A 14,612-nucleotide genomic window follows, 5' to 3' on the forward strand; every position below is an offset into this window, starting at 1 on the left:
TTTTTCAGCCTGGACTGTACTTGTTAACAGGAGAGACTGCTTCTACAGGGATGGGATACACTTAAATAGAAAGGGTGCAAGAATGTTTGCTGATGCTATCGAGGCAGTGTTTGGTGGGTCGGAAAACTGCTAGATTGGGGGGATACAAGGACTAATAGATTAACAGTAGCCACTGGCAGAGGTGAAAGTGATTCTTGCATTGCTTCTATTGGAATGAGCCGCAGCCTGGAAAATAAGATGCAGGATATTTCAGAGACTGCTGAGAATCACTGGGGTACAAGTAAACACATGGGTTGTGTTAGGGTAGCTAAGAAAAAGAACAGGTGCATGTATACTTGCGTGTACACCAATGCTAGGAGTTTAGTAAATAAATTTGATGAATTTGAGGTATTGCTCAAAACATCAAAGGCAGATATTGTGGGGATTTCAGAGACGTGGTGTCACACAGATATAAGGAATGCAGAACTGGAATTTTGGGGAGTAAAATGTCTACAGAAGGGATAGACAGGATAGGAAGGGAGGAGTGGTTATGCTATTAGTTAAGAAATACATAAAATCCAAGGAAGTGAAGCCAATCGACATTGCTGGACAGTGCAGTGTCGAGTCAGTTTGGTGTGACATAAGCATTTGGAGATCAAAATTGAGAGTAGGAGTGTGCTATAGGCCTAATGACTCTGATGAGTATAATAAGAAATTGTACAGGGAAACAGAGTGGGCCAGTAAATCAGAGAGTCTTATAATGGGGAATTTTAATTTCCCAGATATTGACTGGAATTTGGGGGCTGGTCACTCACACACTATCAAGGCTTTTGTGGATTTATTGGATGATTGTTTTCTACATCAGCATGTTCGGGAGACAACTAGAGGGAGTAATACTCTTCATTTGATTATCAGTAGTGATTCTTCATGCATTAAGAATCTGCAGGTAAATGAACCACTAGGTGGCAGTGATCACAGTGTGCTGAAGTGGGATTTACTCCAAGAGTTAACTACCATTAGGGGTAAAGGGAAGGGTTATTGCTTTCGTAAAGGCGACGACGATGGACTGATAATGTTACCAACAGCAAATTCAAAATGGGAAGCATTCAAAGAACTTATCTTGGAAGCTACTAGGCTTTACATACCAACTAAGAAATATTGTTCAAGGTTTAGGCCTAAGTGGATGTCAGATGAACTAATGAGACATATGGCAGAGAAGAAAAATGCATGGGATACATACAAATTAACACGTGACACAGAAGCCTATGATAGATAGAAGTTGATCTGTAACCAAGTTACAAAGGAGGTTAGGCAGGCGAAGGCAGATTACAAGAAATCTTTGGCAAGGGATGCAAAGAAAAACAGCAAAGAGTTCTTTACTTATGTAAACTCTAGAAGGAAGGGGATGAATCAGATTGGTCCACTTTATATCGATGGGTCAACTGTTAATGATCCTGCTCAGGTAGCTAACAAACTAAATGAATATTGAACAACTTTTTTTTTTTATTTTGTGTAATAAAGTTTTTAGTTTTTTTGAATACTGCTCACTGGATACCAGAATATCATCTTTTCTTAAGAGTTTACAGTGCTTATTTTATAACTTTTAATAAAAATTAATTTATTAAAAAAAATGTATATACAGTGGATTCGGATTATTTAGGACACATTGGCCCGATTAAGCAGCTGCCCCAATTATGCGAAGTTTCAAATCATCATTCTTCTCTTTCTTGGTGATTTCCTTCTACTCTCTCTCTCTCTCTCTCTCTCTCTCTCTCTCTCTCTCTCTCTCTCTCTCTCATGGTAACGTGGGAATTTTTTTTTTTTTTTGGCTGGTGCAGCATAAGCCTCAGGCTTCCTTGCACCATATGGCTAATAATAATAATAATAATAATAATAGTTAAAATACAGTGGACCCTTGCTTTATGATTGGTTCACTGGCGGAGATGAGGGAAATCACTGGTGCCGTCAAACAACTAACACATTGTATGATCAAACCACGTTACAATGGACTCTCTATAATAATAATATTCCGTTTACTTATGCAATATGTAGTAAGAGCCGGTCATTGTGATCATGTTTGTGAGTTGAATTTTAATTCTACTAAACAGCAATTCTAATAAGCGAATATAGGAGCATTATCAGAGGCTATAAAAGTAAAGATATATTAAGCACAAATTTACACTTTATTACCTTACCAATTTAAAAATTAAATGATACCCGAAAATCAGAAGAATATTTTATACAGGTTAGCAAAATAAAAATAAATTTACACTTACGTACACAGCCTAATTAATACTGTAATATGTACATAATAACTAACTGATATTTCTGTTCACTGACATTTTTTTTTTTGGGTTGTAAAATTTAAAACAATAAAAAAAGATAAGCAATAATAACAAAGAACACGGCACGTGCAAGTGAGGTAAGGAGTAATAAGTTTACAAAGCTTAAACAATAGGAATGAAGAAAAGATTCTGAATATTTATTACACTTTTTATATGATTGAAGAGTTCAGTGAAGGGGAAACACATTTCACTATAATAATATAAAAACCCACAGTTTCAGCTATCGGTATTATCGCAAATGCAATAAGATCGAGTTTACTACTCATTTATAATTATTGGGCTTTTCTGTTAGTGCAGTTTAGACTACACTAACAGAAAAGCCCAATAAACCAGAAACTGCAAATTGTTTTTATTATTTTATGGTTTTGACCTCCAGAAATCCGACCGGAACACATGATCTGATCAGAGACAATTGTAGGGTAACTCGAGTGCTCTAGTCTCCTGCCTCGATTAAATGATATGTTGTCCCAATTAAGCAAAGAAAATCATGGCTATTTTCTCGATTAGGTTCTGTTCTTTAAGATGTGTCCCAAATAAATGGCTGCCCTGATTAAGCGGTGGCCCAAATAACCGGAATCCACTGTATTTAAAAAAATAAAAAAAATGTATATTTTTTATGCTGAAAATGAAAAGAAATTAACAGTCACTTCCAGTTTTCAGTGCAGAAAACCGTTAAGAGCACAAAATTTCAAATCAACACATGCATACATTATATATGTGAATAATGTTTCAGAGAAATTTTTATTGGTTCTGCTGACCAAAAAAAAAAAAAAAGAGGGAGACACAATCACAAAATATAAACATGAAGCTAATAGTCTCTTCCATTTTTCAATGCAGAAAACCATTAAGGTTGTCAGATTTCAAACTTACACATACAGACTTTACCCCACTCTCAGAATTCTATTTGTTATATTGCTTCCAACTGGGTTATCTTAAACTAGAACAGCAATTATATGATACACAGTGGATATACTAGACATGGAACTGCTGTGAGGTCTGCATGCTTGCAATTGAGCTAATTATTCATTCAAATTTCTACAATATTCCTCTTGAAAACAATGCACTATTTAGAATTAGTGTATGTAATAATGGTAAGTTATCTTAAACTAGAAGAGCAATAATTCAAAGTGAAATTTAAATGATTATTCTGCTAAACTTCAAAAACAACTTGTGTGAAACAGGGTCTATATTTAAGAAAGCAGAAAAAGTGTCAGTATTAAGACTGAACCAACAAAAAATGCACAATTTTTTTTATTTATTGTGACCTAACAGGTTGTGTGCAACCACTGCTGAGTTAAAGCTGTTTGCGCAGAACAAGAATTTTCAAACTGGAAAGTGGAATGTAATGCAGGGTTGGATTCATACTGTAAAATAAATCAGATATGCCTTACAAAGAAGAGTTATGGGCAAAGATCCAGAGAGGACAAGTAATTGGGAGAATTAAAAGAGAAAACAGGGGTTAAAGCAAGCCTCTGGTCTTTAATTAATAATCATAAAGGTGCAGGAGACTGCATTACACCAATGTTAAGCTTATTTGTAAAAAACCTGGTAACCACATGTAACTTATCTGTACTTCATTACCAAAAATGTGTCAATGTGTTTGATACACCATAAAAAGTTTCCATTATCTTAAATTAAATTTTATATTCTGCCTTAGTGGATTATATAGATAAAAACTTACTTAATTACATGGTTTTTACTTAATTGTACAAATCATGTAATTAAGTAAATAATATAAAAATTACTTGTTAATTATGCAAAATTATATAAATTTCTCTACTTTCACCCATTTGGTCTGAATATAGAACTGGGTTAGAATCCTGTTAACCTGCTAACAATCTAGTGTATCTTATGCTTAGCTAATGAACCCCTTACCCCCCAATTCCCCTGTGCTCAATGCCTTGGTTCGGAAATTCCAGATTACTATGCTTCCAGAGTTTATGCTGTAATTAGAATTGAACTAACCTACAACAGATATGAGATAATTCTGAAAATCTAGAAGAACCATTTAATTTCATTCAGCAAATCTGATTTGAAAAACAAATTTAACAAACCATGAGTTACATTAAAAAAACTAGAATGACTCATCCGATGGCCCTGTGTCATAAAACCCTTAGGCAACAACAAGAACAACATCCTTGGACCACTGCCAACCAAAAAAGTTGCCTTTTCTGATGAATAACATCAGAAAAGTTTCTTGTTATGCCATGTGGATGGTAGATTGAGGGTAAAAAGACAAAATGCAGACAGGAATCACTCTGATGACCTAGTGCAACAGAGAAAGGCAGGCGGAGGCAATGTTTTTGTGTGGGGGAATGCTTTCCTGGAAATCTTTTTAAGTCCTGATACCCCTATACAGCACTCTGAATGTTAAAAATTTCTTACACATCACGGCTGATCTGGTACACCCCTTCATGTTAAGTGTCTTCCTTGGGTGGATAGAATTGTTCCAGCATGATAATGAATCCTGCCAAGTTGCTGTTATTGTTCAAGGGTGGCTCACCAAAAATGCAAGTGACTTCCAGGTGCTACCTTGGCCACTGAATTTGATGTATATTAGCATTAGCATTAGTAGAGGCATATGATGCAAGAAAGCAAGCTTATTCAGCATCAGCCAAAAAAAAACAACCACTACTCCCATTTCACCCCTCAATTCGTTCGAAATACCTGTCCAGCTGAGCCTTAAATTTGTTTAGGCTATCAACTTCAACAACAAGCGATGGAAGTCTATTCCACAAACCAACTGCCCGCTGGCTAAAGGCGAATTTCCGCACATCTATCCGACATCCGTCCTTCCTCAATTTGAATTTATGCCCTCTCAGGTGATTATTCTGAGCAAGAAGAAGAATCCCATCGGCATTGAGCATGCTCAAGCCATTCAAAGCCTTGTACACCTCTATCAGATCACCTCGGCGATGCCTAGTCTCCAGGCTCTGTAATTTGCAAAACTTAAGCCTTTCTTCGTAAGAGCAACCCTTTGTTCCATTCACTAATCTTGTTGCCCTTCTCTGTACTCGTTCCAGCAGCTCTACATCCTTCTTGAAATGAGGCCTCCAGACCTGTATACAGTACTCAAGGTGTGGCCTGACCAATGCCTTATACAAGGGAATAATCACATCCCTGTCCCTGCTAGAAAAATTCCTGTATATCATTGACAAGACACCATGAGCTACTCTTGCAGCTCGTCTGCACTGCTCAGAGAACTTCATATCTGCCTGCACAATTACCCCCAGGTCCTTTTCATTCTCTACCACTGTCAGCGTAGTAACACAGAGTTGATACGTTGATCTGGGGTTACTGTTTCCCATATGTAGTACTTTACATTTGTCAATGTTAAACTTCATTTGCCACCTCTCAGCCCATCTGCTCAACCTTTCCAGATCCTGTTGCAGCAGCATAGTATCAGTAGTGTCCTTAACAACCCTGCCAACCTTTGTATCGTCTGCAAACTTGGACATTAAGCCTGATACACCATCATCAATATCATTTATAAATACAGAAAACAACAATGGACCCAACACTGAACCCTGAGGAACTCCACTAATAACATTAGTCCACGTTGAGCAGTGTCCATTGATTACCACTCTCTGTCTTCTGCCACTCAACCATCCCTTTATCCATAGCAGCAATTTGCCTCGAATGCCACACTTCTCCAATTTGTGCAGCAGTCTTCCATGCGCAACAGTATCAAAAGCCTTTCTAAGATCCAAATATATAATATCAAAGTTATTCCCTGCATCCAGTTCTTTTGTGACTACATCATAGTATCCAATCAAATTGGTCAGACAAGACCTGCCCTTAACAAACCCATGCTGTGTCTGAGCTATAACTGAATTCTTGTCCAGATGATCCTGCAGTGCTTCTTTAACCAGTGCCTCCATTAATTTTCCTGGAACCGAAGTTAAACTAACAGGTCTATAATTACTTGTGTCAGCCTTTGATCCTCCTTTGTGAATTGGGGTTACATTTGCACATCTCCAGTCCATGGGTACCTCCCCTGAGTCCAAAGAAGCTCTCATAATTATGGCTAGGGGTTTGCTTACTTCCTTTGCTGCCTCCTTTAATATAACTGGATAGACCCCATCCACCCCGGGTGCCTTTTTTATGTTTATCCTCAACAATTTCTCCTCCACTTTCCTCTCAGTTATTAGAAAATCATCTAGCTCACTGCCAATGTTTACTTCACCTACGACATTCCCCTTCCTGAATAACTCCTCATGTGTGAATGTAGATGCAAAATACTCGTTTAGATTGTTAGCCACCTGAGCTGGATCCTCAACTGTTGAACCATCAACATCCAGTGGACCAATCTGATTCATCCCTTTCCTTCTTGAGTTTAAATAGGTAAAGAACTCTTTTCTGTTTTTCTTTGCATCCTTTGCCAAGGATTTCTCATAATCTGCCTTTGCCTGCCTAATCTCCTTTGTGACTTGGTTACAGACCAACTTATATCTATCATAGGCTTCCACGTCACCCATTAATTTGTATGTATCCCATGCATTTTTCTTCTCTGCCATATGTCTCATTAGTTCATCTGACAACCATTTAGGCCTGAACCTTGAACAATATTTCTTGGTTGGTATGTAAAGCCTGGTAGCTTCCAAGATTAGTTCCTTGAATGCTTCCCATTTTGAATTTGCTGTTGGTAACATCATCAGTTGGTCCCACTGTATAGAATTTAAATACTGTCTCAGACCATCATAGTCACCTTTACGAAAGCAAAAACCCTTCCCTTTACCTCTGATGGTAGTTACCTCCTTGAGTAAATCCCACTTCAGCACACTGTGATCACTGCCACCCAGTGGTTCATTTATCTGCAGATTCCTAATGCATGAAGAATCACTACTGATAATCAGATCAAGAGTATTACTCCCTCTAGTTGCCTCCCGAACATGCTGGTGTAGAAAACAATCATCCAATAAATCCACAAAAGCCTTGCTAGTGTGTGAGTGACCAACCCACAAATTCCAGTCAATATCTGGGAAATTAAAATCCCCCATTATAAGACTCTCTGATTTACTGGCCCATTCTATTTCCCTGTACAGTATCTTATTATACTCATCAGAGTCATTAGGCCTATAGCACACTCCTACTCTCAATTTTGATTTACCTATGCTTATGTCACACCAAACTGACTCAACACTGCACTGTCCAGCGATGTCAACTGGCTTCACTTCCTTGGATTTTATGTGTTTTTTAACTAATAGCATAACCCCTCCTCCCTTCCTATCCTGTCTATCCTTTCTGTAGACGTTGTACTCCCCAAATTCCAGTTCTGCATTCCTTATATCTGTGTGACACCACGTCTCTGATATCCCAACAATATCTGCCTTTGATGTTTTGAGTAATACCTCAAATTCATCAAATTTATTTACTAAACTCCTAGCATTAGTGTACACGCAAGTATACATGCACCTGTTTCTATTCTTAGCTACCCTAACACAACCCATGTGTTTACTTGTACCGCAATGACTTCCAGCAGTCTCTGAAATAGCCTGCATCTTGTTTTTCAGGCTTCTGCTCATTCCAATAGAAGCAGTGCAAGAATCTCTTTCACCTCTGCCAGTGGCTACTGTTAATCCATTAGTCTTTGTGTCCCCCCAAGCTAGCAGTTTTCCGACCCACCTAACACTGCCTCGATAGCATCAGCAAATATTCTTGCACCCTTTCTATTTAAGTGTATCCCATCCCTGTAGAAGCAATCTCTCCTGTTAACAAGTACAGTCCAGGCTGAAAAAAATTCTACCCCTTCAGCCTTGCACAATCTTTCCAGGGCCGAATTGATCGACAAGGCTCTCATCATATACTCCCTCCTATCGTGTCTGGGCAGAATTGCAGACACTTTCAAATTCAACCCTACTTCACGGCTTTTTTTCAACAGTGACCTGTACTTGTTAAGTAATTCCGCTGGTCTCGTACTCTTAATATCATTAGTGCCAACGTGTACAACTATATCACCTTTTGTGCCCTTAAAAGATGATATCTGCTCTACAACGTCATCAACCTTTGCCCCTGGCAGACATACCCTGGTCCTGTTCCACCTATCCTTTTTACAAAGCATGTTCCCCGTTTCCCTGACAATTGAGTCACCAACAACTACTAGTTCCTGTTGGACCAGCGCATTCTGCCTTGGGGGCTGCCTCTGTGTTGCAAGATGACCAAGTCCAAGCTCTGGTGTTGATGTGGGCAGCTGAGAGCTTGATGGGCCCCTCAATTTATTTCCTTCGAGGGCATCCACCCTGTCCTTCAAGGTCTCATATAGGCCCATAACAACGCCGAGTTGTCGCCTAATTTCCTTGCACTCCTTGCATCTTGCACACACAAAGACATCCCCCATGGCAGTATCATGTCCCGTACCCGATTGCTCCGCAGACATCAAGCAAACAGTGCATCTTAAAAGGCCGTGATTCAGGGTGCAACCGCCCCCCCCCTCAGTTCTCCCCTGAGTCACAGCACTCCCATTAGCTTGAGCCTTTTGCTTTGCTGCTCTGGTCAGAGTCATGATTTCGATTTAAATGTCAATAAAATTACAATTTCAGAACAAAATTAAAACCTTAAACTTGTATCTTAACACAGTTATAACGCTATATTTATTTTTCGGTATCGAGTGTTATCTACGAGTTCCCTTTATATAACTTCCGTATCAAGTATGTATTTATTATTTGTTACGTTTGTACTCTAAGTCGTTATATATATATATATAGTTAAAAGTACAATTTAATTGACAATGAAGTTTAACAAGATTAATAGATGTACTGATTAATTGACAATATTATATTATGCACTATACTATACAAAGCTAATGCTATCGAATTCCGGATATGCTGTATCGCGCTTCAGTAACGAGTGTTATCTACGAAATCCCTTTATATAACTTCTGTATCAAGTTATGTATTAATTATTTATTTTTACTAATTATTTATGTTCCGTAACCTAAGTGGTTATATGTATAGTTAAAATTACAATTTAATTGCCAATGAAGTTCGACAAGATTAATAGATTTTACTGATTAATTTTCACGTAACAATGGCGGCCGTTTGTGAACGGTAAACACGTGGATTTGATACCCTTTCCGATACCAAGTAATACCTACAAAATCTCTATCTAAGTTATTTTAACTTTAAGTTAAATATGAATTGTTTGAAGATAATAAAGAACTAAACCAACCTACATTGGCATTATTATGATTTTTCTGAAATAGAAATGTGTATATAACAAAATCAAACATTTTGTGGTATTTTCTTACCACTTCTTCAGTGACTACAAAGACAGTAAATAAGGATTGCTATCATTTTTATGGAATTCTAAATTTATTTTTTAGTAGAATTAGAAAGTTTTAGTAAATCAAACTTAAGATCTAATTCGAAGAATTTTGTTTTAAGATTAATTTAATATACAAAATAACAATAATAACAACTAGGGGACTGCGCTCACTTCTTTTGATAAAATAAAATACTTACAGAAGCTTTCGACACTGTATGTGTCTGTTCCTCAGCTATGAATACATAAATATGTTACATATGGAAATCAAGAATGGTACTGCGTGGTCATGCCAGATAAACAAAGCACGTGCACGAGGTTTATCTAGCATGATCACGCTAAAACAGAAGCTTGTTTTACCACAGTAAAAGCTTCTGTTATGTATTTTAATATTTGTTACGCATTACCACGTAACCTGCATCCCTCTTCTCCCATTGGGTGAATAAATATCACTAGGAGAAAAATTATTTTAATATATAGAAAGATAATACATACCAGCTATCTTTGCAATATCACCATCACAAAAGATCACTTTGGTCACAAGAACTTGTTGATTTGTTTATGGGAGAAAGACATATATCGTGTGGTTTATTTAATCTCATTACCAGGTGGTTTGGTGGACAAAAGTCTAAGTCCAGTCTTGATCCTGGGGTTTACTTGTGCCCTGAGGGTATCATTGCTGTAGGTATTGGCTTAATGGGTGATGGACGATGTTGATATACATTTAGGCATATGTGATTAAAATTAAATAAATAGATATAAAAATTGTTCATGTAAAAATTGTTTGAATTAAGATAGAATAGAATAATATAAAATTAAATAATAATGATCATATGTAAAAGAGAATATTGTTGGAAAACTTTACTAGTTAAGATTTTTTGTTTCTATGGTGGTTGGTATAGATTGATCTAGGATGTAGTCTACTTCTTAGTTGGGAGGGGAATATTTGGTTGGAGGGTGGGTTTTAGTTAAGCAGTTTAAACTTATTTTTAATTTTGGTTAGGACTCCATTCTTAATGATGTATATGTGCACACAGTACATTAAAAATGCCTAGAATTATCAGCTTGCTTGATGCTTAGGATTACTTAATATTTCCATGTATTGTAAAATATTGTGAATATATCTTCTGAAATGTTTTGTCATATTTCTTTGGCATTTTACTGAAAGACTGTTAAGCAGCTTCAGAGTGCACCACAATGCACCATACAAGTCCAAAGTATTACACATTACAGAGAGCAAAGCTATTATTGTGTTTCTATTTTGCAACATAGACTATCATAGCACATATGATGGTCAATTCATTAACAAAAGTAAGCAGAAGTTCACAAAATTAAAAAATAAAATGAAATTTAAAAAAAAAAAAATTTTAAATGTTACATTTTTTTTTTTTTTTTGAGAAGAAAGAGCAGAGATCACCAGAATTGTTGCAAAAAGATGGAGAAGCTCTTTGTCACCAACTATACTATATAATGGCAAAATGGAGAAGGGTCAACGCAAGTAAAAAAGAAAGATTCTCCATCATAAATCCACAGAGTTGGCAGCTGAGGATTCCACATCCAATTTAGTCTGAGTTGCAACTATGTAATAATATGGCAATCCGAGTTTTCCTATTTCACACAACTGGTAAGTGAAATACAGTTACATTTTTTGATGTGTTTCACATCACTATATAGCAGTTTCTCATAACATTCTAGACAATGATGACCATATGCATTTCTATTGAGTTTAATGGACAATCAGCATTATTTTCAGGAGTTACCTCCATATAGTTGATTAAATAATAAGAATGAAAAGCATACCTGTTGTGTTGAGCTAAGCAAAAATCCCTGCTGTAATCTGAATGCCTGGCTGTTACTGTATTTCTTAGGTGAAACGTTTCGGTGAAGAAATTCTTCTATCTGAAAGAAAAAAAAGATTCTGCCCTGTAATAATGCTGGAAATAAAAATCATTAATAATGGCTATAGAAAGCCACTAACTGATAGTACAATTCAGTAATTCTTCATGTTATCAGAGAAATTAAATAGATATACATGTATTTCCCAAGTCAGAAATTCTAAGACAAATTATGTAATTTAAATTCAGTCATTTCCTACATCTATATTCTAATGACTTATCATCCTTATAACTCACTAAGCAATTCAAAGCATGGGCTGCACATTTATGATACTAATAACAGAGATTTCAATTGTCAAACAGATTAGAATTAGAACTAGCCATATAGCACAAGGAAGACACAGGTTTTTGCTGCAAAAAACAAACTACCTATGTCTTTCCCTCCTCATATATGCAACTAACCAGATGAACTCTGAATTTATCTGTCAGTCTCAACTTACCATTTATCTGTTCAGTCCTAAACTGTCAGTCTCAACTAACCACAGAGTTAAAATCCAGTAATTACCAATTCCATGAATAGAAGAAAATTTCTTACAATGCAATCTAAACATCTTTCTTTGTGTAATTAAATTTATGGCCTGTAGTTCATTCTAAAATCATTTATAAAAATGAAAATTCTGTCTTCATTAATTTTACTATACTATCTTCTGTCTCTCTCTCTGAACCATACAGAGAGAGAGAGAGACAGAAGATAGTATAGTCTCTCTCTCTCTCTCTCTCTCTCTCTCTCTGAACCATACAGAACCTAATCAGGTTCCCTCTGTGGATTCCCACACTGTGCAGCCTTCTCAGCTGCCCAACTCAGTGCCAGAGCTCATCTCCAGAATTCATCTGCAAGCTGCAAGGCAGAATGCGCTGGTCCCACAGGAGCTAGTTAATTGTTGGTGACCCAATTGTCAGGGAAATATATTGTGCAAAAACGATAGGTGGAATAGGACCAGAGGCAAAAGTTGCTGACATTGTAGAGCAGATATCATCTTTAAAGGGCACAAAAGGTGATATTGTTGTACACATTGGCACTAATGACATTAAAAGTAGATCTGCAGACTTACTTAACAAGTACTGGTCAATGTTGAAAAAAAAAAAAAAAAAAAAATTGAGTTAGGGTTAAATTTGAAAGTGTTTGCAATTCTTCCCAGGCATGATAGGAGGGAGCATATGATGAGAGCCTTCTCAATCAATTCGGCCTTGGAATGTCTGTGCAAGGCTCATGGGGTAGAATTTTTCTCAGTGTGGTCTATACTTGTTAACAGGAGAGACTGCTTTTATAGGAATAGGATACACTCAAATAGAAAGGGTGCAAGAATATTTGCTGATGCTATTGAGGCAGTGTTTGGTGAAGCGGAAAACTGCTAGTTTGGGTGGGGATTCACAGACTAAAAGATTAACAGTAGCTGCAGTCAGAGGCGAAAGTGATTCTTGCACTGCTTGTATTGTTATAAGCAGCAGCCTGGAAGGCAAATTGCTGGGTATTTCAAGAACTGCTAGGAGTCATCATAGTACCAGTAATTAAATGGGCTGTGTTAGGGTAAATAAGAGTAAGAACAGTCGCATGTATACTTGCATGTAAACCAATGTTAGGAGCATAATAAATAAATTTGATGAATTTGAAGTGCTAGTGAAGACAGCAAAGGCAGATATTGTTGGATATCAGAGATGTGGTATCACACAATATAAGGAATGCAGAATTGGAATTAGGGGAGCCAATGAGTAGAGAAAGAATAGACAGGACAGGAAGGGAGGAGGGGTTATGCTGTAAGTAAAAAAAAAACAAAATTTAAGGCAGTGCATCCAGTTGACGTGGGTGGACAGTGCAGTGTTGAGTCAGTTTGGCGTGACATATAGACTAGGAAAGCAAAAATCAGAGTAGGAGTGCGTTATAGGCCTAATGACTCTGATGAGTACAACAAACAACTGTACAGAAATACAGAGTGGGCCAGATTATCACAGCGTCTTATAATGGGAGATTTTAACTTTCCAGATATTGACTGAAACTTGTGGGTTGATTACTCGCACTAGCAACACTTTTGGGGATTTATTGGATGATTATTTTCTATAGCAGCACATTAGAGGGGAAACCAGAGGGAGTAATAATCCTGATCTGATTATCAGCAGTGATTATTCATGCATTAAGAATCTGCAGATAAAGGACCACTTGGTGGCATGTATCACAGTATACTGACGTGTGATTTATTTAAAAATGCAACTACTATCAGCAGTAATGGGAATGGCTTTTGCTTTTGTAAAGGTGACTACAGTGGTCTCAGGCAGTTTTTAAATTCTATACAGAAGACCAACTGATGATGCTACCAACAACAAATTCTAAATGGGAAGAATTCAAGGAATTAATCTTGGAAGTTACTAGGTTCTGCATACCAACTAAGAAATACTGCTCAAGGTAACTGGATGTCAGATGAACTATTGAGCCTTGTGGCAGAGAAGAAAAATGCATGGGACATATATAAATTATCAGGTGACACAGAAGCCTAAAGTAGATATAAGTTAGTCAGTAATCAAGTCACAAAGGAGGTTAGGCAAGAGAAGGCTGATTACAAGAAATCTCTGGCAAAGGTCCTTTTATCGTTCTTTTCAAACAGGTTGGTCATCTTTGAAACTTTTCAAGAAGCTCAATGTCTTTTTCAGGTGTAGACTGCATACTTGGGCACAGTATTCCACGTATTATCTTACAATTGCCTTATAGGGTGGGATTATGATCTCCCTACCACTACAAGCAAAAGTACAACAAATCATTGATAGGACACCATGGGCATTCCTAGTTGCCTATTTACTCTGCACACAGAATTTCATATCTGAACCTATCATAACTTAAAAATTCCTTTCTTCTCTTATTCTTCTTGGATTTCTCCACTGTATTTCTCCAATGGTTATCCTTGATCTAACCTTTTTTTTTGTTATACAGCAGATTCTCCATTTACTGGGACACTTCCAGACACCAAATTTAAAAAAATCAACCAGAAATCATAAAATCAGAAAGTAATTCAAATAACTAGAATAGGTATAAACAGATATTTTGCAAATTCATAAATAAGCAACAAGAAGTGGCATTATAAGTCGTGCATTATAAGAAGTGCCTTATGCATCATTGGAAGATTAATGTGCCTATTATCTTGCA

The 14,612-nt window shown here is 36.9% G+C and overlaps 1 protein-coding gene across 4 annotated transcripts in view; it reads right to left on the reverse strand.

The window, feature by feature from the left end:
• Positions 1-14,612, reverse strand: part of LRR (capping protein regulator and myosin 1 linker 1 leucine rich repeat protein) — a 1,021,987-nt gene that overhangs the window by 536,190 nt on the left and 471,185 nt on the right. For all 4 annotated transcript variants that reach the window (XM_090381859.1, XM_090381857.1, XM_090381858.1 and 1 more), the window contains exon 20: positions 11,385-11,483. In XM_090381859.1, the coding sequence (XP_090237985.1) occupies positions 11,385-11,483 (99 nt within the window). The remainder of the gene's footprint in view (positions 1-11,384; positions 11,484-14,612) is intronic.

Source organism: Mastigoproctus giganteus, chromosome 9 (genome assembly GCF_048544385.1).
Source record: "Mastigoproctus giganteus isolate SK-2022 chromosome 9, ASM4854438v1, whole genome shotgun sequence".
Taxonomy (NCBI): domain Eukaryota; kingdom Metazoa; phylum Arthropoda; class Arachnida; order Uropygi; family Thelyphonidae; genus Mastigoproctus; species Mastigoproctus giganteus.